Genomic DNA, 27,992 nt, shown 5'->3' on the forward strand with positions numbered 1-27,992 from the left:
CATCCTTTCACATTAACTCTGAATCATCCTCATAAAGGTCAAGTCAGTTTGGAGAATTTGAGAATGTGAAAGTAAAGATATTTTTCAGAATCCAGAGAGTAAAAGTGAATCAATCTTCAGGAGAATGTATTAAAAAGTACAGATATCTGAAAAACCCACTTGAGTACAGTCGTCAAGAACTAACACTTTCTTAGTGAGCACCTCCGGTTGAATTAAAACTCGTAATATAACTATACAGTTGTAAAAGAATATTAGATGAAATAAAAACATTTTTTTAAAAACCATGAAGAGGGCAGAGAAAAGGGACGGTTTTAAGATAGCTTGGTTTCAAGAAAGAGCAGAGGTTGATTCCACCAGTCCATTGTAGGGTAAACACAATGAGTTGTGCTCCAGTAATGAGGGAAGGCAGAGCTGTATTGATCACATGCAGTGGATCAGAGGACCTCTGTCAGTCCCTCAGAGCCCACTTTATACAGCCAGCGCACCCGACACAATCCCCTCTCATTTACTACTTTACATCTATCTTTCCTCTCTCCGCATCAGAATTTGTCCTTTTCAAAGGTTCTCCCTTCTTTTCATACTTTATTTTCCCCATCCTTTGTTGTCTCATCTTTCTCTTTGCTTCCATGTATCAGCATCCTTATTTATGTAAATCCATTTGCTGTGAGAATGAAGCTTGTCTAATGTCCTGAACACTGCTGCATTTCATGCCATTTCTTCCTGGTAACCGTGGAATAATGAAAATGTAAATAGCGTTAAGCTGGGTAGCTTAAGACAACCTCTTAATGAAGGCAGAGAGAGAGAGAGGGTGGGGGGGGGCATATGTTGCTACAAAGGAGTGGCAACGTCACAGGCTACAACATCACATACAGCGACTCAGTGAAGCATGCGTATGGGAACCAACAGGAAAAGGGACATTATGGGAATTCGAGATGTGTGGTAAGAGCTGCCTTTAAACAAAGCACTGAAGATTATCCCTTCAACATTTCAACGGCTCCAAACAGCACTCATCCCCTCTTTCTCCTGTTTGTTTCCGACCAGCCCTCCTATGGCTGCGAGTCGTTCTCGAGGGAGCGATCCGGGCCCGTAATCTGAGGAGACGTTAATCAAGCCCGGGCTTTGCCTCACACTGATACAGCTGTCTATTAGAAAGATAACGAAGAATTTGGTGAGAATTGATGATATCAATATTCCCTCTGCCCCACCACTCACGTTGCTTTTTACACATGCTCCTCTCCAGGAGAGTGAGGGGGAGGCGGTTACGTAAGAAGTGATCCAGGAGGGCTTCCCTGGAGCTTTGGATCGAGAGTGAAAGGAAAAGAGCAGGGAAGATGAGCGCAATGTGAGAACAGAGGGAAAGAGAGGAAACGGGGCATACGTGCACAAAGGTGACCTCACATGTGATGCCGATGAAAAGACCGAGATCAGAGGGGGGAGGGGGCAGGGAACGATGTAAACCAGAATAATTAGTGATTTCAAGCAGTGATTAAACATGAGGGAGACAGACTAAAGGAAACAATAGGAGGGGAGCAAAGGGTGCAAGTTGCAGAATGACTCAAGCTGAAAAGAGGGATTTTTCTGTTGCAAGCAGCATCACCTCGCAGCACTCCGATGCTTGCTGTCACCTTTCTAAACGCCCCGTGCCGTTTGTATAGATCGAGGATCTACATAGGCCACAAAGCAGCATGAGTGTCCTTGCTTTCCTGCCCAACCTTGGGATAACTCTGCATTAGCACATCAGGCTGTTAAGTCAATCCCAGAGCTACTCAGCCAAACAGACCATTGGCTTGATCTTTGATTGTAAAAGCCTGCCAGGCTGGCAAGTTAATCCCGGTGTAGTAGGCCAATCAAGTTGTCAGGCCAGACCTGCCATCAATAACACATTTGGGTCAAGCACAAAGGCAGACAGAAAGCCTGATTTTCCACAGACATACCTCCATCAACCCAATCAAGTACAGTATAAATTCCTAAATGAGACAGACTATGTACATAAACAAAGATTATGCATTCGAAAACAGCTCTTTTTGAAAAATGAAGCATTTGATCGATATTGGGGTCTTTGCTGGGTAACTTGTTATCGCTGCCTTTTTTTTATCGATCGCCATCTGAACTCAGTCGGTTGACGACGTGAAGCGGTGGAAAGGTTATTGTGCAGTCACCAGAACCACCCACATCTGCAGCGGCACAGAAAAATGAACTCCAAACACAACAACTAGGCAGAAGTGGAAGAAGCAGCAACAGTGAAGGACGAGGGAGGTGATGTGGCAACAAAACAAGTGCAAAGAGAGAGAGAGGAATGCAAGAAAGGAAAAAAAAAAAGAAAGAAAGAAAGAAAAAGACAAAGAAAGTGAGTGAGGCAAACAGGGAGACAGCACTATTTACGGTAGATTAGTTGTTATGGTGATAAGCAGGAGAGCAAGGAAAGGATGTAGTTGTCAGGGCGATGGGGCTGCATTGGGTTTCCCATGATATGTAAAAATAACTGTTTTCAGAAATCGCTGTACCTTTACAAAAACAGAACACAACATACAAACATGTACGTACAAAAACACACACAAGCACCCTCAGATAAGTAGTCACAAAGCAGGGTGTTTTTTTCTCTTGCATCAGGAGAGACATTCAGATTCTTCCTCAAAAATCCCAGCATGGAGTTCAGGTTTTAGTTCATTTTGGATTAATGAGGCTTGGTAGACAGATAGGCGCCAACACCAGGGAGTGTTTATTTCTGTGTGTACCCATTGTACGTCTCATCTTCAATAAAGGTCTAATACACAGCATGTGAGTGCAAATCACTTTGACAGAAGGAGATGACAGAGGACTGTGGGTAATTCTAGTTTAAAATGGCCTGAAGGAGTTTCTCAATTGCTGGCCTTTGTAGTTTCGCAGCCTGCGGTGCAACCTCTGGGTTTTTGTAAAAGCATATGATGTAATCACTTTCAAACAGCAATCAAACGCGCCTTCATATGGGAAGTGCCAATGAGTGATATCTCTCAGTCATGCCATTAGGTGTTTGTGTTGTGTTTGGACCCAGTGTTGGGGTATACACAACCAATGACTTGAGTTCATGTTCTCACTTGCTTTACCTGGTGACAATTCTCAGAGAATGGGTGTCAAACTCATTTCAGTTCAGGGGTCACAAACACCCCAATTTCCTCTCTCGTGGGCCGTACCGGTAAAATACTGCTATATTAACCTTTAAATTTAGATTTTCTTTGTTGTGGCACCGAGTATACGTGATGAAAACGCCTATATTTTTGCAAAACCAAACAATTACTGCCCAGAAATGACTACACACTAAACAAAAAGGAGAATTTAAATAAACCTTCTGGTGTAGAATACAATGAAATATCCCCCAAACGTCTAAAGCTGCTGAAGGTTTTACGAACTCACTCTGACAGCGTGATTTTGAGGCTAATGCTAGTTTGCTATCCTAATATCTCAGCTCAGGTCTCAGTGTTGTGTTGTGACCATTACTCTTAAAACTCTACTACTCTTCTTTACATATTACTTGGTGGTTTGGCGGGCTGGATCGGAAGCTTTGCGAGCTGGTTTTGGTCCACGGGCCTCATGCTTGACACCGCTGCTGTAGAGGCTTTCACACAGATACAACAGTGATGGTATTTCATTATTGAAACACTGACACGCGAGTATTCTGAAACTGTTCCAACACAATAGTAATGCTTATCAGTGATCAACTTAGAATGAACGCCATGAGTGAAATGACATTAAACAGGAGTTTTCGAATGAGCAAAACATTAAAAGACCTCAGGAGGGGTACGATGGTGTTTTGTACCAGTCGACATAAACTCCTCCCAGTTTGCTGTATTTAGGTACACACTGCCGAAAGCTACATATTCATGAAGGCAAATGCCCTCAATTGATTGTGTATGTTATTCTGCATGCCTGTCAGATGCAATCCGTTAGTGGATCAGCTTCCATGCGTGTATGTACTCAACATCAAATTTGTGCCCATTTTTCAGTAGAGGAAGCCCTTTGTTTCTGGGAGAATCTGATCCCCCCCCCCCCCCCCCCCCCCCCCCCCGACTGCACACACTGCCGTTCTGTCCTTGCCATTTAATGCAGGCTAAATTGCCTTGATGTTGATGGAAGCGTCTAGTGGCACTTCTCATTTACCAACATTTAATTACCTGGCAGATTATTTCTGTAGTAGATATAAACCCGCCCATTTAAAACATGCACACACAGTGTTACCGCAGTGCATATGCTGAATATTACACTGACGTGAATGATACCGCAGGATTATTGCTTCATTATCAGTGGAGAGCAGCACGCACATATTACACCCCAAGTCCCTCTATAGTCACGTGTTCACTTTGGAGTATACAGCCTCCAGTCTACATACACCAACAAAACACACACACACACACACACACACACACACACACACACACACACACACACACACACACACACACACACACACACACACACACACACACACACACACACACACACACACACACACACACACACACACACACACACACACACACACTCACTGGAGGGAATAATTCCCTGACTATGATGGTCTTTAAATGGAAACCGTTAAAGGGGATTTAAAGACCAGACCGATGGCATAAGAAGTACTTACTGTCATGCAGTTTTCCCATGTGTAACACTATACAGTACCTGGCCCATTACACAAGCCGTACTCTCATTGTGTTAGTTATTGAAAACATTTACAAGTTTAGCTTTGAAGGATACTTGAACTTCCACAGATCGAAACGCCCACAGCAGAGGCAGAATGCGGAGAATAGAACTTTAATTTCAATTCAATAGAAAACCCCAAACTTCCCTTGCGGCTTACATTGAGTACAAAAAAAAAGCAAGTGTGAAGGCAAATGCAATACCTTCCCTAAAAAAAACTAGAAGTATAACCTTGTGGCTTCTATATGCCGTCCAATACAGGTAGTACAGCTTTTGTGAACGAAAACAGCCTTCCTATCTGCACAATGCACCATCCAGTCTGGCTTTCCACAAGAAAGCCATTTAATCTCCAGTAGTCTGCATGTGATCAATCTCCCAGCACTGTGTTACTGCAGCGCAGGCCATTCCTCATCATTTAGAGAGAGGGGTATTGACCGGGCCAGGACAGCATCCGTAGTGTATGAGTGTGTGTGTGAGGGCATGCGTGTGTGTGTCTGCATGTGTACTAAACCAAAAAGAAACCATTAAACACGGATTTCCTTCAATTTTCCTTTAACATGCACTTGTGTGTGTTTCCGTGTATCTTTATGAAATGTAGGTGTGTGTTAAAGGTATGAAAACAGTGTTCACACATCTTCCAATGCGTCCGCTTGTTTCCACGCTGACGTCTTGTGAGTTAGTACAGGTGGCCGTACTCTCCACTTATCGTCAGTGCATCCCTACTTTGACACGTAGTGGCTCATGCCAAGAAAGTGCACCGAGTACAAGCACAGCATTGTTAATGAGCATCAGATGCAATTGGTTTAGCACAGTAATGCAAAAGAGAGAAACAGAGAGAGATGGAGAGCAATGGCTGACACTGTGCTTGAATAGAAAATAATATATAGACACTAATGTATATAGATGGACAGCTAATATGTCAATAATAAACTATTAAACCCCTTTACTGACCTCGAAATGAAGGTGAACGACTGTTCAATACGGCTGCTGGTGAGGAGACAGGCGTGACAAGTACCGACAAGGTCTACATCTTATTTGTGTTTGTCAACTTGACAGAGGGAATGTATAGACAGGCACATTTCAGTTTTCAAGTGTCGGAGAAATTGCAGCCGTATGATTTGTGAAAAGAATGGCAAGCACCTTGACAAATAAATTAACTGAGTGACTGACTGGCTGAGTTTTGCATTCCTGTCCTCTCACTTATCGAGTGGCTATTCAGGCATCAGCTCCACAGACTCCATTCCCCACACTGCCTTGGGGCCATGTCAGATTTACAGTTATCCATGACGGGCTCTTATCAAGGATTTGGAGCAGGACTTTGCAGAGTCATCTAGAATATTGGCTATATCGGGTTTTTTTTTTTTTTTTTGTCTTTTTTTTTTTTTTTTTGTCTTTTTCTTTTTTTTTCTTATCCCCCCCTTTCAGAGAAACACCGAGAGGCCAAGGTTGGGGTATGACAAGTCATATAAATACAGTGCACGCACGCACGCACGCACGCACGCACGCACGCACGCACGCACGCACGCACGCACACATGCACGCACGCACGCACCCACGCACGCACGCACCTATGCACGCACACACATTCCTGACATCTCCTGCTGGGATCATTGCGGTAGCAAAGTCCTGTCATAGCAGAGTGTGTAGACAGTGAGCTGACTGCAGTGTTTTTGCTGTAGTCTGAGTGAGCAGCACTCTGCAGATATGAGGCTTATTTGTTTTTACTGTGAGTTTGGAACCACCAGGTAAACAACAATATGCGCCGCAAATAAAAGCACTGATAATTTTCTTCTATGTTTATAATTAAAGGCTCATTGTTATGCTGATTACTGCTGTATATTAATAAATAGTTTTTTTTTTTAACCATTTATGAGGCAAGTTACTATTTTTCTTGATATCTGAGAATACATGCTCACACGCTGATGCCAAACATTCACTCGTTGCGTCCAATCAATCGTATTTAGTGGACTTTTTTAAATACATTGACACATAATAAAGGACAGTAGCACTCAGTAGTTTGTGAAAATGAGAATAGTTTATGGACATTCTGTAAAGAAATCTTTCAGTTGTGAATGGTGGAAAAAGTCATGATCCTTGGGTCTATCTTTCAAAAACGCCCCGTAATAGGTTAATTTAAAGTTTTTCCAATCAGTGTCATATAAAGGGCTATAAAACTTTGCCTCACAGTGGTTAGAGTTTCGTATTGTCGCCTCACAGTAAGAATACCCTGAGTTTGAACCGAGGCTGGGCCTTACCGTGTGCAGTTTGCATGCCCTTCCTGTGTGTACATAGGCTTGCACAAACAAGAACAAAAATGACCAATTGAGGCTAATTGTTGACTCTGAATTGTCTGGAATCATAAATGTGAGTGAGTCTGTGTTCACCTTGTAACTGGATGGCGAGATAGAGTCGTACACTAAACAGATGCATGGATGAAAACGTTACTGATGAAACCAAAGTTGGCCGTGATTGTATCCCTCTTGAGTCTGAATTTCCATGCTTGCATGATTTAATATATTTAAAAAGGGTCAGGGAGTCGCAGTAGTGACTTTTCTGCAGCAAACATCTGGTTGCTTCCCTAACTTTTAATCCTCTTTAATAATACATACAATATATACTACTGTATATATAGTACTGTTTTAACACTATGTGTACTGTAACATGTTTTACTGTGACTCATAATCTCCTTTAATGTATAAATGGTACAACATAATTAGAGAAGAGTTTTAGAAAATATTCAATTTAGCAGTCTTATTTCTGTTATCACATGTCTTTATTTCATATCATGACAGTTTTTAATAAAAAAATCTAAATAGCATTTGTGTCTTTTACACTTTTTTTGTACAAACAGCAGTGACTGCAATAAATTAGGCAGAATTATTACGTGGGTAAAGTAATAACCCTATAATCCGAAAGGCATTATTATTCTAATTAAAGATGTGAGCAGATTCAGGTGTTATATCCACGTTTTTCCATTTATCGAGGTAGAGATAAACCTTCCCCGCTTAATCAGGGACCACAGCAGAGTGAACAAACATTTGATTAAGCCACACACTCCACATACAGTATTTAATGAAATCTGCTGGCTTAAGAATGAGACACAGTGAGGCACCCATTCTTGTATTTGAGCTGAGTGCAAAGCGTTGTTTTCCACTGCAGCATGTTCACTCATCCCTGCAGGCTGTGTTTAAAAGCCATTATTCCGGCTAACAGACCAGTCAGCAGGCCCTTGGATTTGTTTAGTGATGTGCATTGTCTGGCTCTCTTATGACATTTGGAGTGCATAAATGGACAAATTGTTCATACAGTGTTTTATTTTTCACTTCAGTGTGGCACATCAGAGGTTGTGTTGGCGTGGAGTTGCAGCTGTGAGCTATTCATGATCAAGGCTATTGCCAGCTTATGTCACGGCGGAAAGTCGGGCATGAAAGACAACACACTGAGCCATGTGCAAGTTTTTATGTTTACTCTCTTTCGACCACAGGACACAAATTGATGTTGTTGTGTCCAATGCTCAATGAAAATATCTCAGGTGCTAAAAACAAGAACAAATAGAAGTTTTTCAGAATGAACTCATGAATTTTTACTCAAAAACTAAATTAAAGAGTGATACATCCGCTGAAATGTTAGTTTAAAGTGTGTGAAAAAAATGGTGGCCATATAATTTTCGTGTTATTACTGACAATATAGATTTTTTTTAATGGAATATCATGACTGGATCAGGATTGCTTGTATTCTGATAAACTATTCAAAAGATTACCAACACAAAGTAAGAATATGGGTGTCAAACCACTAAAACACATCTATCATCTCCTATGCTTTAGCCACTTCAGGGTCAAGTGTGACTGCAGCTGATGGAGTAAACCAGGGACCGGTAACCTGTTCATCATTCCAGTGAAAACTCAGGCATGCACACGGAGAACATGGAAACTCCACACAGAAAGCTCACAAACTGAAGTCAGAAAAGCAATTATTTCGCTGTGAAATGAGAGCACTCGTCATGACACCAGAGTGAAGCAACCTCTGTGAAAATAATAATGAAATATAAAAAGAAAAACCATGTTCATGTTTTGTTTTGTGCTGGGAGTCAGCAGTAAATTCACATATCTTTTAACAAGGTAATTCTTCTTTATACAGCCACAATTAAAACCACGGTTTACAACCTGGTGTAGTTAGCCCCAATCATTTTACTTTTTTTTGTCATAAACCTAAGGCTGACATGCCTGGGTAATGCTTATTTCATGAATACAACAATATGGCTATGGGCAAAGAGCCATGTCAAAAAAAACCATGCAGGCAGAATCAAAGGCTATTACTGAAATAGTAGATGGACAGAGCCAGGTAAAGCTCAGTTGTTAGGACACATTACAGTCAAATAGGATTTCATGGTTCTCTGTGTAATCCAGGAAAACGGATCGGGTGTCCAATTGTGACACCTCGGTTTGACAACCATCTGAATCAATCAGGTAATGAAATCGATCACGTAATGGTGGGAAATAACCCTGATAATTGGAGTCTCTCCATCTCATCTCACATGACTCATACAAACTGAATACTCCCATTCAAGTGGCCACTTTACAGGGCTGGTTGGACCAGCGACCGAGCTCCCGTTCGTCTGCTTGAGTTTGACTTATAACTCAAGTCTAAAAAGAGTGTAATTGAAAAGTTGGCCATTTTTCATCAAAGTAAGTGTGTTTGACTAAACAGAGAAGATTGTTCTCTGCTCTTCAAAGTTTTTTGGTTGACTCAGTAACTTCAAGCTTTGCCGATACAACCTCGGCTTCTCATCGCACTCACTTTTTAAATTGAGGTGCAGAAACTGAGGTGGGCTGGTAAGATTAGAGTCAACAGGTGCCTGAAAGGATTCAGAAAATGCCTCCAGGAGGAGTTTTTATTTTTGTGTGTGAATTCCTGTGAACTCACGCTGAATGTTCAGAGGCAGTTTTTAAAGACGCGGTATATCAAAATTAAATGTCTGCTACTTTGTGGGAGGTTGTGTTGATCTATGCACAGGCCATAGCTGTAGATAAGATTAAATTTTATACATGACTGATGAAGAAAAGTAAAAGATTTCACACTTTTTTTCTTGGACTCCATCACCACCTGCATGACATTAACAGATGGACTGGTACAGTTAACATTTGGCCTCAGACCCGTTTCCTCTCTCCAAATACCTTGTAAGAAGTGAAATTACATCTAAAACTCTTCACTCTGCTTGGAAAGAGCTGGAACCTTGTGATGAGGATGTCTAACAACAAACATTGCTATAGGCTGACGAAGACATGAATGACAAAACACACAGGCAGCATATGATGTTTAAAACCTTTGTTTTTCTTTGTACGTCCACCCACGACTTGTGTCTTGATGTTCACATCAACCCCAAGGGATACGCTACTGTCATGTTTCCAGTGTCGACGCTCTTTCATCAGGCTCTTGTTGCCTTTTCTCAAAGTTGATGTTTTTAGAAAGACTTGATGTCTCCACTAAAACACACATTGTGTGTCAGTAAACTCCATATGCCCGTATTCAACCGTAATACAGATTGTCTTTCTTGGAATCCAATCTCAATATCTTGCGATAGATAAAGCATTGACCCAGAAGATATTTACACACATCACACTAAATAAAGATGTCACATGGTTGTATTGTGTCATTTTGAATTGTTTATACACATAAGATATGTGAAACTATTCAATAGTCACTTGTTTTAAAATACAAAATATCATCTTCACGCCTTCTGTTTTCTCTGACAGCTGTTATGAAAAACATCATTCAAAGGACTAAGTAAATCCAATTAGGGAAAGAAGTTCATCTCAAAGATGTTTGACGGTTTTATCGAGGGAAAACTTTGATTTAATGCAAACGACAGGAATTTATTTCACTCGTGATTTAAGCTCTCAAACCATCTTCTATTCCGACTGAGTTCACGGCAAACAAGGCAAACACAGAAAGATTGATAAACACACATTCACACATACAGCCAAATTACAGTCACCAATGATCCTCAAAATGCATGTTTTGGACCATGAGAAGGATCCAGGGATGAGATACAAACTCCACATATAAAAGCCCTTAAGCCAGGACTTAACAGAATTTTGTGAGGGAGGGGTTTTAATTCACATTGGTGATAAATAACTTAATTTTGGTTTTGTTACAGTGTGGAAACCACTGGGTTTAGTCCTTTTTCAGTTCAGACCCATAATCAGTAACATACAGTGGAGATTACAGCCTGCTGCAAACAGAGAACTCCGTTTGCAAGCAAACTCAGATGAATAGACCGTTGGCTTTTTTTCCTGTCTGATTTAAGTTTAGATCTGTGTGGGCTTCTTGTCCAGCAGGGATAAAACAGCAGACTTGTTGAGGTTGGACCAGACTGGGTCAGATCACAACAGAGACAACTGGAGTCTGATAGATGGACCCTGACAGGTTGTTTCTGTCAGAGAGCTGCTCACGGTCCCTGGGAGTGAATCTCTCGCAGTGTCAGCATCGCCTTGGTCAGTCCACTGCACAATCGCACTGAGGTGAGCAGAGCGCCTGGAGTAAAAACCCTCATTTGCAGCAGCAGCAGCAGCAGCAGCAGCAGCAGCTGTATACCGACTCCAAAGATCTGGGTCACAAAGATGTGTGTATGCACAGCTCATACACGGAACCAAAGACCCATGTGGACACACGCACACGTACACGTACACGCACACGCACACGCACACGCACGCGCACACCCACCCACACCCACCCACCCACACACACACACACACACACACACGCGCACACCCACTCACACACCCACACACGCACGCACACACACACACACACACACACACATTGCAATCACAAACCAACAATAGCAGCAGCGCACCCTGTCTGATATTCAACTCTGCAGAGCTTGACTGGTCATTAAAAGCAGGAGCAGCATCAAGCATGGCAGCGAGAAGGAAGGAGGAGATGCGTGCAGCATCCACACCTTTGGGAAACTCATTAATCCATGTAATACAGGCCCGAGTAGATTCCTCATTGAATAATTATAGGATTGTGGAGTGCTACAACACTGGGAATGCCATCTGGACACTGAAAGGAAAAAATCAATTGAACAGTTGCTTCATCCAGTCTCTCCTGAGGGCTAATCAAGCCCTCATAGCTGATCCCTTACCCATAACTATTCAAGGTTGTGCAATCAAATCCCCAACTCGTTCTGCTATCCCACCAAAACAATAGGGTATTCCCCTCTGAAACAACACAGTGCACAAACAAACAAGTCATTAGAACCCAGAACCAAAAAAAAGCCTCTTTGTCTCTTTGTCCTGAAACTTGCTCCTTCTTACCCTCTTTCTCAGTGGTATTCATAATAATAATAATAATAATAATAATAATTTCTTTAACCAGCATTGACCTCAGTTTCAGTAGAAACCAGAAGCAGTCCTTTGAAGCAGCTTTAATAGCAGTCAGGAGAATCCACCTGCTCCATCTCTTTCATCTCCGGCACATGAAGACAAATGTCCCAAACCTTTGAACCGGAAAACAATCACACACCAGGGGCTTTATCAGCCAATTAATCTCTTCCACCACTACATTTCATCCTTAATACAGAAGACTAACCTCCACACTGTTCCGTTTGTCACCGGTTATGATGGAGAGGTGGTAAAGATCCTGAATTTTTCATTTAAATTAAGAAAATAGTGCAAAGAAACGTCATTTTGGGGTTTCAGATTTCTAATGGAAAACAGAAATATTCAGATGTTTGATGACTTTGTGTGGAATTATTTTCCCACATTGGGGTCTCTGTGTCTGTCAGAGTCTTTAGACCTGATTCAAAAAGATCTTGTATGAAGTCTGTTTAATTGCATCCTCAAACAAATAACCGTTTCATATCAGTTTAGGTGTGTTTTGTGGGCCATAGACTAAAAATAACACCATGATTGCAAACAGGATCATTCAAATGAGGGCTTTGTGTGCCTGGTTGTTTGTGTTGATGGAGTAATGGACTTGTTTATGGGGGAAACTATCAAACATATCAGCTAAAGCAAACAAATATCAATTTGGGAACAAAAAAAAAACTGTAAAGTGAAAGATTATTTGTCAGAAAGTCAAAACTGTGGAGAAAACCGCAGGAGAGATTCAGAAAAAAGAAGCAGAAAAAATAGGTGGGATGCAAGTTGAGAAAATGTCTCTCACCACAGTAACAATAGAAACTGCTGGAAGCTGAGCTGATTTGCAGCTGCTGTACATTGTGCATATATTTCCTCAGAATGTCCTGTTAGTAGAGCAGCTTCCACTTGTATATGTGTGCAATATCAGGTCATGTCATGGATAATGGCCCTATGTTTCCCAGTATGCAAGGGCACATGTCTTCACAGATACGTTGTCATCTGTACATATGAGACACAGCGACAGAATGCAAGGATGCCTCAAACTGCAAGTTTTAAGTAAGCGTGTTTCAATTTCCTCTTCTCCGTTCACACTCCCTCAGGCAGAAACAGGAGCATTTTAAAGTGGCATTAGATGGCCAAACTGCACTGTGGCAGTCAATCACCTTTGACCCCACACTTGGGAGGTAGTATTGACTTTGCTCCTATCGATATTTGACTGAAGGACTTGGAGGACCTGGCTGATTGATCCGATGTGTTGCCATGACTCTGATCTATGTGGAAATCCTGCACTAACTGAAACACACAAGAACAAAGGGAGCAAACCTTCTGTGTGGGCACAAAAGGGGGATGCAGTCAAACGCATGCGCTTGAACAAACACATACATTTTAGATAGACGTGAAATCAACTGTTATTACACAAACACACACAGGTAGCCTGAAAACAACCAACTCTAAAGCTGCAGTATTCATGAAAACCTGTGTTATGAGTCATCATTCAGTTGAAAAATAGATATGATAGTCAATCCCGAAGCCTAGATGAAAATTATGTGAATTCATATATAAGACATATATCTTCATGTATAAAATTCAAAGGGATAAGTACTATATACGATAGAAGTTCAGAACAAGCTTTAGTATAAAATCTATCACCAACAACCGCTGTTTAATGCAAATAATGTTTTCTCTTGTCCCCTGCTTAATTTGATGTACTTTGGCTTGTTTTCCCCATGGGATGATTTATGTGGCAGATTATCGTGCGGACGAAAACGCAGACACGGTTTCGAGAAAGGGCCCCACAAGTTAACTGCAGAGATAATTGCTCTTGGTAGAAATATTGTGCAACCGTCAATCTGACAACCAGCTAACTTTGTGTGTCTCTCAGGTCTGTTCGGAAATTCACTGTGGTGTTTTCATTTTCTAACTCACTTAAATTCCAGTGCCTTTCTAAATAATTCTCATAGTATTTTTCATTCTGTTAGGGATATTGCAGCAAAGCAAGGTAAAAATACCTTGACAATAAAGCTTTCTTGGTTACCTTCAGTCCACTTTTAGAATCATCTATACTTAAATAATAACTATTTTACCGCTCGACTGGAAACCGGTCATTTCCTGTTGTCTTGATAATTGTCTGTTGCTTTGGCCAAAATCACACGACAAAGGAAGAAGAAATCCATCATTGACTTTGATAAGTCATCCTAGCATATAATGAAAGTAAAACACAATAGTAAACTTTACATATAATCATGCAGAGGCATCATATGTGTCTTGGGGAAGTACAGTGTTTCACATCATGGACACCAGCAACATGTATGACTTTCCTGTTGATACCAATATTATGCCACTTAAAAGAATCAGTTGCACTGGGTAATGTCGTTTGTAAGCATCCTTAACGCAACTTTAAAAAAGAAAATTAAAACAAAATAAAGCAAGAAATGCATATATTACAACGGCAGGTGTCCATTATTATGGAAGAAATGGCAGCCAATCTGCCGTGTGATTAGTATAATATTGTAACGTTAGAAAGTAGAATTTATTCATCAGTTTGGCAAAATAATTTGTCTGCAGTGAACAGATCCTATTAATAGTTAACCTTACCTAAACATACAGGAGCTGCTGGGAGTCAAGAGTCTTGCTCATGGAGCCACAGTGGGATTCGAACCCACCAAGCCCGGCTCTCTAACCTCTAAGCCTGCTTGTTTCCTTGTTTCTTGATTTCCGGGTTTTTTTCTAATCATTTCAATATGCATATGGGTTAGTGTGTCTGTTCACCAATCACTGTTGTTGGATGTTACCGGCACAACAGTAAAAAGTTTAGTGTGCTTTCCTCTCAATATAAAACCTTTTGCTGAAGGTCAGTCTTTAAATCTTCAGACATGTCCACTGCAGAACATGCAAGCTGAGCCACATGATGCGAAGCCCAGAGAGGAACACACACACACACAAACAACACACACACACACATAACATTACCTTTCCCATCAGAGTCATTCTAAACCCAGACATAACCAGCATTTGCTGAACACTCACCTACGAACATATTACCAATTATCATTCACGCTTTAATAGCTATCGCAAAATCACATCTACTGCCTGCAGATTTATTATTTCGTTTGAGTGGCAGTCTGTCTTCATTGTGTAATAATTACCTCCTTAACACCACAGTATTCATGTCATGAAAAGTTTCTACTTTCAGTCTCTTTGATCTCCATTTTCTTTTTTGACCTTTTTGCTTTTGTTCGCCACTGACGTTCAATTTGCTGGCATTTAGAGTCAAAATGAGTTTCATATTAACCCCTGGTGACCCAGTCACTGAGCAATTTGGATCATCTTGGAGGTGTCAGATTGAGGCGTGTCTGGCTAATTCCGGGACATTAATTTATTTCTATCTTGTCTCTTCATCTGAGACTCAAGCTGAAAAAACACATGCACTTATAGCTAAATTGCTCGGCTGCACTCCCACTGTGCTGAGGGCAGCGTCCTTTGCAATTACCTGCCCATCATCTTTCTGAAGACTATTTATTTTTTTTAGCATGAACCCTGACCCAAACAGCACTGTTTTCTAGTCCCGCCTGGAGTCTGCAGAATTAAGGGGAGGAATTCTTTACTGTGGCAGGAGGAACACAGTCAATAACAAACAACAACTAAACCCAAATTTATAGAGAAAAATAACTGCAGCGCAAGATCGACTCATGCATCCATCTTTGATACTTGGGGAAGCATGGGGCTGAGCCTTATGCAAGCCGACAGGTTGAAAGACGGTGCTTTCAGTCAACAGAAAATCATGTAGGTAAAATCATTTAAACATTCGCAATAGGAAGTAAGGGAGTTGCATCAGTCAAAAAACAGCAGCCTCAACAGAACCAGCTACTTCTCGTTAGAAGCTGCTGTAAATAAAAGTGGAGGCATTCAGCCATGCTCTCACAGAGGCGTATAAACAGCCCACATACATAAACCGATTCAAGTGAAGGACTGGACAAAATACCTGAGCCTCTCTTGGAGACCACCTTTACGCTCTTGGATAGGGTGATGTACAGCAGGATCAGCAGAGGGCTGGGAGGTCTCATCTTCCCCCCGTCCTCTCAGCCTGTGAAGGGAAGAGTGAAGGACAGAGAAGAGAGAAGAAGAGAGATGGCAGAATGGAGAGAAAGAGAAAAGGAGCCATCAGTCAATGCCTGTACACGAGATCAAGTACCTGCTTGTTGCTGCTCGACAGGAGGAAGTGTCAGTGTGCGGGGATGTTCTGCAAACACCACAGCAAGTACGCACGCACGCACGCACGCACGCACGCACGCACGCACGCACGCACGCACGCACGCACGCACGCACGCACGCACGCACGCACGCACGCACGCACGCACGCACGCACACACACACACATTTGCACACCCATATCCTCGGACTTTAAGATCAACACACCATTTTGTCTATTCCCGTGAGGGAGCCGGGTGGGAGGGTCTTCCTTTTAATGATTTCCTTTCACGATTGCAATTGAGACGAGTTATCATCACGGGGAGATATTTCATGAGAACCATTCCCAAAGATGCTGACGAATCAATAAAGGAATAATTACATGTGTAAGAAACACCACTTTTAATCGCCATTTTCATTAAAAAAGGAGGAGACCTTGGGGGAATTTCAAATTATCACCTTGTGATTCATGGAGATGTGGCAAGTATCCCACCCATACCCCTTATCGACTCATATTAATTGATGGAGGTGACTCATTCTCAACTTCTCATCTTCTCTGAGTAAATGACACAATCTAACATGTAGTAATTACCATCTAATAGCCGACTCCTGAGAAAGTGCCGGCGCTACTGTGTAAATTTGATGTTGAATGAAAAAAGAATACACTCATCAAAGGAAGTGTTTATTAGCTTATGGCGCGAGCCGGCGGCAATACCCTTCGACGTCAGCCACCATCTAATTGTAGTAAAAGATTAACAAGTACAACAAAGGACAGAAGAAACATGAGCTTGAAGGTGAAAACGCAAAGGATTATATTGGTGGACAAGAAAAGGTGCATACAAATAATGCTTCTAGAAATGAGAGCAACAATAGGAAATATGAAATGACTGGGAGTCGTTTTATTTTGCTTAATGATTAGAAAAAAGGGAAAATTGCTGCCCTGACTTTGAAGTTAACTCAGACTCCTAAAATCGCTTCCACTGGTTATGCAATAACACTTTTTTTTTTTTTGTAGTTTCCTCTCATTTACTATGTTTGTACACATTGTGGCATGAATTAAAGTAATGAGATTTTACTCAGCGAACTTTAGGAGCAAATTTGGTGGCTGCAGGCAAACACCAAGCAACCTTTAGCTTCTGCTTTTCAGTGGCGTTTAGGTAAAGCAGCAAACTGGCAGCAGCTCAGTTTTACCACACAAATATGTAAAGGTTATAATTCTTCATGTTTAACTCTAGGCAAGTATGTAAATGGCCTTGATATACAAGATTTTTATTCTTTAATATCTGCAGTTTCTAAATGATGACGGCTCCTGCAAATAACCAGATAATCGACCATAGCCAGTAGTTTTCATTTGTACTCTTTTCATATTTTATAATAAAAAGAACCGAAGTACAAGCAATCAAGGAAAGTGACTGGGTTTGATTTGTATTGATTACAAGAACAAACCAATCATCATTTTATTTAGTTTTTGTAAGGGATTATCTCTCTGTCATAAACAGGGTACAAACCCGGGCCTCCCACACTTGAGAGTAAACTCACACCACTAGGTGAGACAATTATGAGAAAAAAATTAAACAAACTTTATACCACATTTCAAAAGAACATTTCTTTTTATTCAGGGACAAACACAAAACTTGTGATTCCCAACCAGCAATGGACAAAATTAAGGCTGAGAAACTCGACCACAATGCATTTTTGGATGCAATCTATCAAACGTTAAAACTTTTTTTAAGTGTCTTGTCACTCTTAGTTAGATATAAAAACTATTTCCTTTTTTTTTTCATTTTTAGCTCTGACAAAACAAGTTCAGGAGTTCACAGACGGGAAATCTTCTCAAGATCTGATAATATCACGAAGTAACACCTCAGATAGACCAGACAAGCAAAAGTTTGGAGGACAGGACCAGTCAGATTTATGTTTCCATCAGAAACCAAAGCAATACAAAGAGGACACAGAAAGTTAACTAGAAGAACCTGAGAGGAAAGGATGTGGCCGTGGCCTTTGCGAGACAGAAACTAGAGCCAGAGCCAGGAGGGACTGTGGAATCTGCAGCGAGTCACGTGCCCTCCAGATTAGCATAGCTAATGAAAGGAGCCTCTCTCAGGAGTTGCAAGTGCCGTGTAAACACACACTGCTTTAAAAGGAGGCCTTTCTCTCTTCCTCCATCACATTCTACTAGGAAACAACTTTCAGTTTATAAACAGAGCCCTGCCAATAACATTCTGGCAAATGCCACGGCTGAAGGATTTGCTCCTCTTTGTACAGCTAAAAAGCCTTTAAAAGAAAACTTTGTGAGCTTTAATGTGAGTTTGAAGCTGCAGCTGTAACCTCACGGCCGGGTTTATGACTGTACACACAAATAACCAATGCAGACATGAAACAATCTTGAAGGCCCAAATCCTACTGAGGCCAGTGCAAATGTTTGGAGAGCTTTGTGAGCATTGTGACGAAGGAACAGACGAGTGAAGAAAATCTGGACAAAGAACAACTTGTGACTAACCCTTCCGTCACGTCGGGTGTGACAGCATTCAGAGTGCTTCACATTCACTCCAGACGACGCTCGTGTCTCCACCTGGAGCAGCTCTGCGTCCCTCCACACGGACAAGATGTCTATTATTCACAGACGCTACGTCGAGTTGTGCAGAGAAGACTGAGCCAGGCAGGAAGTTGCAACACAATAGGCATCATGAATCCGGTCACGTTATGTTGGCTGAATCATTTTTCACTTCATTACTTTTACATTATTTCAGAGGTGATGGCCACAGGGCAGAAGTAGGCCCACAAAATCAAGAAAAACCAAAAACAAAGTCAACAAACTGTCTTGCTCGAGTGAACTGCAAAAAATAAAAATAAAAAACAAGGCAGAGTCACGACCATTAGAGGCAGGAGAAAGTGAACTGTTATTCTGAAGAACTAATCTCAAAGCAAAGGGATGTTTGTATCCTACATATTGTTTTCACAATGCCCAACAACATCATGATGCAGCCCTAATTAAAATTGAGTCCGGTGTCCCGAGGAGCTCACTCTGATTCCAGCTGCCTAAATGTGACAGGCAGTGTTCATTCTGGACAGGTCACCAGCCCACAGCTGGGAAAACAAACAGACTTACAGTCAATTTATAAACACAAATTCACCCAAGAAATGTCCTCACATGATGAAAGAAACCTGGTGTGACCACAGAAAACGGGGACAAGCTCAACACAGGCGCTGAACTTTTCAAGCCATTTCAAGTGAAAACGCATCACTTTTGGTTTAAGAAATCAGTCTGTGTTTAAGGAGCAACATTTTGAAAACCATGTCCATTGAGACAAAAACAGCAGAAACACAGACAACAATGTCGTTATCGTGCCAGGCCATTGGTTGTTTTTGTCCTGAAACCACACACACGCTCGCAATGGCGAGTACAGGGACATTGTGGACAGATGATGTTGGATTGTTGGATTGTTGTTACAGTGACTCTCAACTCCAAAACTACCAAGTCCAGGAATAAAGCCTTGGAGTCATGGCACTCTGGAGGCAAATATTGTTGTTTTTGTCCATCTACTAGCGCGTGTGCAGTAGCAGCATTTCAGAAAACTACAATTTTCTAAGTTTCCAGGCAGTTGGAGCGTTTTTCAAAAGTTTCACCTTGAGAGGCGTTTTCAAAAAAGATGCTACTTCAGTAGCTCTGAGCTTGTCAGAACCGGAGTGCTAACCACTGCTCATCCATGTGAAGCCACTTCATATTCATTTCAGCTTTTTATGCTTATTCAACCATAAGCTGACTAAGATCCTGCATGTCGTCAAATGTAATTGTGGTTTATGAAAAAGCATAAATTATGTGCACTAAAGTACAGGCCGTGGTCATCTTTCAAATATGACTCCCCATATTTCTTGTCAATATTTCAAATGTAACCTAACTGGCAAAAACCCTTCAAAAGGAATAAGTTTGTGTGTCAGTCTAGTGGAGTTACTCAGTGCGACTGCATGATTGGCAGTCTGTGTGTTTGTGACTGCGCGATGGAGCGATGCCCCCCCGTCACAGCCTAATTCAGCAGAACAATGCCAGTGACCCTCGTCTGTACCCTAATCATGTCACGCCTTCACAAGCTCGGTGGGCTTTGGGGTCGTGCCAGCCATGACATCATCAGCCTGCCATCCACACACACTGGGAGCCTTTGTGTATCGCCCGTGAGCCCTGCAAACACCACACACACCTCGTCTCCACACACCTCCTCTGCCTCTCCGCTCCCCTCCATTTCCAGCATTCGCAGCACAAAAGGCAATACAAAAGAGCTCAAAAGCTACTTCTAATGTTTAAAACCTGAGCGGTGCACAGGTCAGACCGACTTCTTCTTCTATTGTCCAGAATGGACTGTTTGATGGACTCCTTGTTGATGCACTGGGAGGAAGCATTAGCACATATTTGAAATGAGTCTGTAGAGTCACTAAAGCATACCATTAGAGCTGCTTTCCTGTGCCCGCCGTAATAAATGTAGTTTCTAACAGGGAGTAAACAGAGACAGGCTCTTCTCATTTCTTACATCCTTCAAATTTAAAAGGTTCTGTCATTTCCTTATTTATGCTCAGAAGCAGCGAATACTGTGTCGGAAAAATATGATGATGTTGTCTAGTATTGCGATAACGATATGATAAACACTTACATATATGGTGGTAATGTCTCTGTGCTGAGTATTTTTTATTCAAAATAACAGCACTTTACTGGCTGTTTTTTTCTTCTTTTTTTTTTCACCTCATGCACAACATTGCAATTGTGATATATTTTAACACAATGGACCTGATATACTAAAGGTTTGCAGGTGTAAAAATGTGTGAAAATTCAGATGTTGCACAGATGAGCAAAATAACACATAGAGTACATAAACATGGAAAAAAACAGCAGGTATCCTTGTGTAAATAGCCTAATGCAAGCACCCTCATTTGAATACTCCTGTTTGCACATTATGTCACTGATGGTATTATCTTGCATGAGCAGGCAATTTATTTTTATACAGTTTATCAGAAAACCATCATGACCAGCATTTTGTGTAGCAACTACTGGCGTGGCTCACTGCTCTCTGTGTGCATAATAGACATATTGGACATCCAGTGGCAGTAGGGCTTCATCAGACTGGTCAAATATGTTGACATGCAGAGTACATCAGTGCATTGAAACAGAATTTATCTCAGTTATGTTTGTGTCATCAGTCATCTAATAATGATCGATCTGTGATATCGTGCAGCTCTACCATAAGCCCAGTGAGGCTGACCATCTCACAGCAGCTCAAACCGCATTTCCTGACTCTTCAACGGTAAATTCAAACTAACAAAAAGGGTAATGACATGGCAAAGTCATGTCCTGTATTAGAAAGCAGTGCATACATATCTTGTGATCTTAGCATGACGGTCTGGCCAGTTAACTATGGTCAAGCTCTTCCCTCTAAGGCGTCGGGAGCAGGTGTGTCTGTGGAGGCACACAGAGGCATGGCGTGATATCCACGCTTCAACGATGCATGAAGCATGCACACATCATCGCACACTGTAGCACACATGCCGTTTGCCTGCTGCTTTTTACCAGAAAATGAGGGGCACGGCCCAGCAGTGGCTGCTGACTCGCCCTGACAAAAGGAGCAGAGGAATTTACTGTCTGTTGCCATTGTTGTGGGACTGCATCTTCCAGGATGGCTATGCCTCTTCCCAAATTCAATTATCACCTCCACGCTATTTGTTGCTAACACAATTTCTCTGCCGTATGTAATGGACTCTCAAACTCCCATTTTTTTAATCTCTCAGGACTTCACAGGAGAAGCAGGTCCCTATGTTGGTTTTTAATCTCTCTCATACTGCTGATGTAGTATGCAGTTATGCCATTTTAAAGCAGAGGAGGAAAGCTCCGCCATCTTGGCATAGCAAGCAGTGTGGGTGATAGATCATGTGATTTGGAGAGTTAATCCAATTTAGAGGCAGCCTGCACTATAGTCTGAGGTAAAGCACATCATCCAAATCTGACATGGTTCTGTGGCCCTGCAGGACCAGAATATAAGACACTAAAAACATCATTCTGAAACGTATTTGTCAGAAACCTCTTTCCGCTTTTCTTAAAATCATAACCACATTATACCATCGAGTTTTTTTCAATATGAGAAATGAATAGCTTCAAGTACATCTAGTATTTATGGGATGTCAAATTGTATTATCCTTAAGACCGGGCAATTTGTTCATCAAAGTGTAGAATTCATTAAATTGAGCGATTGAAGAAAGAGTAGGAAGAAAGAGTCTCGACTTCATCTGCGATCTCTGCTGAGTGCAGCGAGGGCAACGTGATTCTCAGAACTAGGTGATGATAAGTGCTCTGCTGTGTTTACACAGTACACACGAAGCATTAAACCTCTCACACGGAAAAAAAATGTACACTGTGACAAATTTTACTGTGAAATAAGAATAATACTAGCAGCAGGGACACACCAGTATTTTACTGTTATTTTACAATGCAACTACAGTTATTCATTTTAACAGTATATTATTTTGAATTACGGTATATGATCGTAAAATAAAGTGGCAGTTGTGGTTATTTTACAGCGCATCTACCGTAATTTATTTAACAGTATAATACTGTTTTTTGGATTACGTGACATGATGGCAGGATAACAGGGTTGTGGTAATTTTACAGTGCATCTACTGTAAATTATTTAACTGTATATTAATTGTATTACAGTACGTGACAGAGGGAGAACTGCAAGTCCTGCTATGTTTGCATTCGTATAAATCCTCCCAAATTTTCAAACAAAGTATGCAGGGCTTATCAAAAACCGAGACCTAATCACTGTTCATCTGTCTGTGCTCAACTGAGGAAAAGTAGCAGGAAAGGTTAGTGGAGGACATGGTGGAGGAGATTAGCAAAGCATGGACAGAAAGATGAGCGCTCACTCTGACGCAGTTTTCAGGAACCAAGAACCAGAACTCAGAGCAGAGCCCTCACTCTAACACCGTTTTCCAGAACCGACAGTACAAAACTCTCACTTTAAACTCATTCAATTGATAACTTATTTCACTTAATAAACTGTCTCAGCTGTATTTTCCTCAGTTTCTATCATCAACATAGGGTTTCTATACATGCTGACTCAATGAAGAGACATATTCATAGCTGAATGTTTTTATTCATGCCAATCTTTCCTAACCTCTGACCTTGAATAAAACTCAGATGCTGACAGTTAATAAGTTTGAGAGCCCTGGTATAGAACACAAGAGAATATATACATTGCTGTAGTTTATTAGAAAGTACTCATTTACACAGCAGACTTTGTAAGATTGGTAACATAGAGAACATTTGTATTATAAAAATGTCAAGGTATTGCAGAACATAACCTCAGACTCTGATTTAAAATACCACCTAGAACAGTGTAACAGAACAGTCTAGCTTGAGAACAAGTCTTTTACATGTGAACAATAACAGTTTACATGGAGAAGGAAAAGAAGGGGAGAAAGAAAGAGCGAACACTGAGTAGTTGACAGCAGCATTCGGCTGGTTTCCTCAGTCAGCGATGACGAGTGCCTGTAAAAGAATAAGAAAAATAAATACAACACAACGTCTGGAAAAATATAAAAATATGAACGAGTAAAGAAAGGAGAAAGAAACATGAAAATGAGGGGAGAGAGCAGTTTAAATGTGCAGACTTGTCTATATGATTAAGCAAAGTTAAGGAAGCTGATTTTTTTCCTTCTTCATTTTCACATATTGAAAAGACAGACATCACTACAATGGAGTAAATAATATGTGTTTGATGTGTGATGTGTTTTTAATGTTACAAATGGCAAGAACACACTTGCACACCTTGCTTCACCACCTGTTGAGAGACTGGCGATTGTAGGTCCTCACCCTCACTCCCTTCCTTCCCGTTTGTGGTTGCACAGTCAACTAACCACAAGTTAACACAGGTTAGTCATATCGTCACAAAATTGGTGATTAACTGTAATAACAGAACAATCCCTAAGTTGTTTATTTAAATAAATGGTTATCCCACTATCTATGGCCTAATGGGGTAACACAATAGTGAAAGCCCATGCATTTGCAGTGATTGTTCTGTCAAACTGCCTGTGAGCTGCTTCTGCCTCTTTCTCCACTGTCAACAAGGATCAGGTGAAACAAATTAACTGGGGGCTCAACTCTCTGAAACTTCAGGGGTACGTCCGAAAAGTCCCTCCTATCTCCTTATCTATCAACTTTTCCTTAACCTCGCGGATGACGTCACGGGGTTAAGGAAAGGTGTTAGAGGGCTTCCTAAAGGAGTTAGTGAAAGGCGATCACATTAGTGTGGCAGTCGGACAGCACTTTCACTTAGTGATGTCATAATAATGCGACGGGGGCGCAAGTTAGTGACGTCTTCCATGGTGGGGAAAGAACTACAAGTTTCCGAAAATGGACTACAAAAAGCGCATTTGGGTTTTATATGATTTAAAGTTGTTCAGGGCAGATTATTGCTTTGGTAACTTACATGATCTGCTCCCTTTTTACCGACATCGTGAGTTCCCCTCAACGCTCGGATGAGCGGGTCCCTTTAAATGTTGTCGCCGCAAGGCATTGTGGGGCAGCATGAGCTCGCCTCCTTTGCGAAAGGAGGCATCAGTGGTTCTTAAGCTAAAGGAGGCTCTAAAGTAAGCAACATCCTCCTTTCCTTTGCTTATTGGGAATTCGGACAGTCCTTATCGTGGCCGCCACACAAAACACTTCCGGGGTTGAGGAAAAGTCGATAGTTAAGGAGTTTGGAGGGACAATTCGGACGTATCCCAGGTATAAGATGCTTGCCTGTCAGGTGTGCAGGAACTCAATTGCAGAGCTCACCTCGCAGCAAAAAACTTGTTCCTCTCCTGATTGTGACGGGACTGTGGCGCGCAAACTCGGATAAACAACTGTTTTTATACCTAAAGAACTTTAGCCTGCTGTTTCAATAAAGAAAAAAAAAAGTAATTTGAAGGTCTAGTTCTTCCAGAAAGCCCAGTTTAAAACATCCCGTGAAGAGAAAGCTCTTTTCAAGTCAAGACCAGCACAACAATTAAACGGAGTTGACAGTGACACAATAATGATCACTGGTGACTTTCCTGGGACTTTTTCAAAGACCTCACCCAGGAGAGGTTGGTCCGTCAAAGAGGGAAGACAAGTATTAATGCTGCAGACCTACATGTGACGCTCGCTTGAGGTGAAGCCACTTGGCGCGTCGCCTTCTGTCTTTCTCTGCTCTATTTCGGTTTAGCCAACTGCTGAGCCACTGTAACACCACAGCTCTCACCACAGAGAAAGAAACTGACATATAAGAGATTATCTTCTTTACTGCCTTTTTTAGCTGAATTCAAATGAGTAAGAAGGATGTCCTACCTTATTTACAAAGATATTTACTGAAAGGCTGGAAAACTAGTGCGCAATGAAATGAAATTAATACATGATGAGATAATGAAACATACATTTTCCATTAAAAAAAAAACTTTATGAAGGTCAGCAACACCCAAAGCTAATTGAGCTCAAGCTAGCTTGATTCACTTAGCGCTAGTTAGCAACCTGAGCTGATGAAACATCTAAACTGTCAACAGTTCAATAATCATGCAGACAAAACAACACTAGACACGACCAGATTCAGGAGAAAAGCATAACTTTACTTTACCTGCTCTGTTGAAGTCCACATGGACTTTTCTGGATGGATTGATATGAAGAAGCTTTTGGTTTCCGAAGTCAAGTTCAGGAATAGTTGGGTCACATATTGTCACGAAAAATGAGCAGTTTTAATAGTTTGATCACTAAAGAAGAGTTGTCATCAAGATAGAAATATAAGCTTGCAATAATCTGTAAGACGCTGATAGATAATGTCCTGAACTTGAGAAGGGATGTTAGCACATGTCTCCACTGCTCACTGAGCAAGCAACGTCCATAGACGTCCAAGACACATCCGTCCGTCCAGGCCGTAATCTGGACATCTATTTGACAGCTAGAAGTAGTTGACAAATGACACAAAAATAAAATGATCGACATCTAAGACACCCAGAATCAGTTGAAAGAGTCATGTCACAAGCTGTCTGTTAAGTCCAACTGCCTGTATAATTATTGTTTCGTCTTTAGAATATTGAGGGAAGTAGATAATGACAGGCAAGAGGAGACAGCATGTGAAGTTTAATGCACAATGTCTGAGTTATGACCATTTTTTGTTTTGTTCGCAAGGCATTGAACTTTTTAAGTCTCCGCGGAGAAACTCGCCACTTTCATAACCTTTCATCTTGTGAATCCAACCATGTACATGAGCAAATGTTTTATCAGCACTGTGAATTCTCATTGGTTGTTGTCTCTTTGGAGCACTGGTTTGTGCTCTTACTTTACAGAAGATCATGGGTTCAAAATCAGTTGTAGGTTTTTGTGGAATTTAATTGTGTGTACATGGGTTCCCTCTGGGATCTCTGGTTGCCTCCCACCGTCCAAAAAAACAATGTGATTGTAATTGGTAATGCTAAATTGCCCGTCTGTGTGTGTCCTGATGGCCTGTCCTTTTTTTTTTAAATGTCTTTTCATTGACGTTCATATGACGTCTAGACAAGACGTAAATACAACGTCCAAGAAAGGCGTCTAGAAATCCTTCATTCTGGCTCGTCTGAGGACGTCTTCGGGATGTATAGAGAGTACATCTGTCTGTTTTGTGCTGTTAAATTACAGTTATTTACTGTTATTGTGAAATGACTGATTTTACTGTTAATTTACATGTGAGGGATGAATATTTAAAAGTATTTTACAATTATTAAATACAGTAGGATACTGTTGCAAATCCACCGTAAATTTAAAGCAATTTGTTACAGTGTAGTGTTACTTGATCAATATTGCATGAAAGAAAAATAAAAGTAATTCATATAAATACCTCAGGTGGAAAAGAAAAAGAAAGTCTTCAGCTCTGTTCATATCATAGTCCTTGTATTGTAAGATGGAAATACATATGAGGGATTCCTATACATCCTCATTCTATGTGGATAGTACATTATTTATGTGTTTGAGCAGTCACCAAATGTGGAGAATAACCTTTGAAGCTACGCTCAGTTAGACAATATAAAACAGGTTCAACAGTAGTTAAACACCACAATTAGACGTCATATGAAATTATACAACAGTTAAAATATATGTTTTTTTCAGTTCCCACTGTGTCAAACAGAGACTCACGTTGGGGTTGCTTGTAAAAGCCAGAGCACACTGCAGCTATGCAGTAGGTCTACCTGTTCTTATGTGTGCACAATGTGACATCATGTGTACGTGGGATTTTGCTTCCCTGTTTGCCAGATGTGTCACAGTGTGATTCAGGCCCCATGAGTGTTATACCGCTGTAGTAAAGTGAGTCACTCCCTCAGAATAATGAAAAAAGAGAGAGAGCTCAGAGGAAGGGTGAGTGAGCTTTCGTTAAAACGCATTTGACCGCTTTTGACCAAGGCAGGCCCTTGTTAATCTCCAGAGGCTGGCCATAGGTGGTTAGAGTTAATGAGCAAGGTACTGTGAGCTATGCACTGCCTCAGTCCCAACATGCACCTCTTCACTGAGTGAGATTAATTACCACACAAGCCAATCTGCACCCCCTGCCGCTCTCCGAACGCCGTGCATAGAGTCACACAGAGAGCATACGCATGTAAAGAGCATATTTGACCGCCATAACAGCAACGCTGGGCATATAATTAATTAGAGGAGCTTCAAGGCAAAGCGAGGAGCAGAGTGGTCGGTTGATGAGGTCTCAGTTCAGACCAGTTCCAGCAGAGAAGCTTTTTCCCCCAGTTGTTGTT

General features: G+C 41.3%; 1 protein-coding gene across 1 annotated transcript in view; it reads right to left on the bottom strand.

Moving 5' to 3' along the window:
• LOC308118763 (interleukin-1 receptor accessory protein-like 1-A) overlaps positions 1-27,992 on the bottom strand; it is a 92,511-nt gene that overhangs the window by 45,053 nt on the left and 19,466 nt on the right. Inside the window, exon 2 of the mRNA XM_080478301.1 lies at positions 16,015-16,116. Within this exon, the coding sequence (XP_080334427.1) occupies positions 16,015-16,096 (82 nt within the window). The 5' untranslated portion in view covers positions 16,097-16,116. The remainder of the gene's footprint in view (positions 1-16,014; positions 16,117-27,992) is intronic.

Source organism: Lipophrys pholis (genome assembly GCF_963383615.2).
Source record: "Lipophrys pholis genome assembly, chromosome: 13".
Lineage (NCBI taxonomy): Eukaryota > Metazoa > Chordata > Actinopteri > Blenniiformes > Blenniidae > Lipophrys > Lipophrys pholis.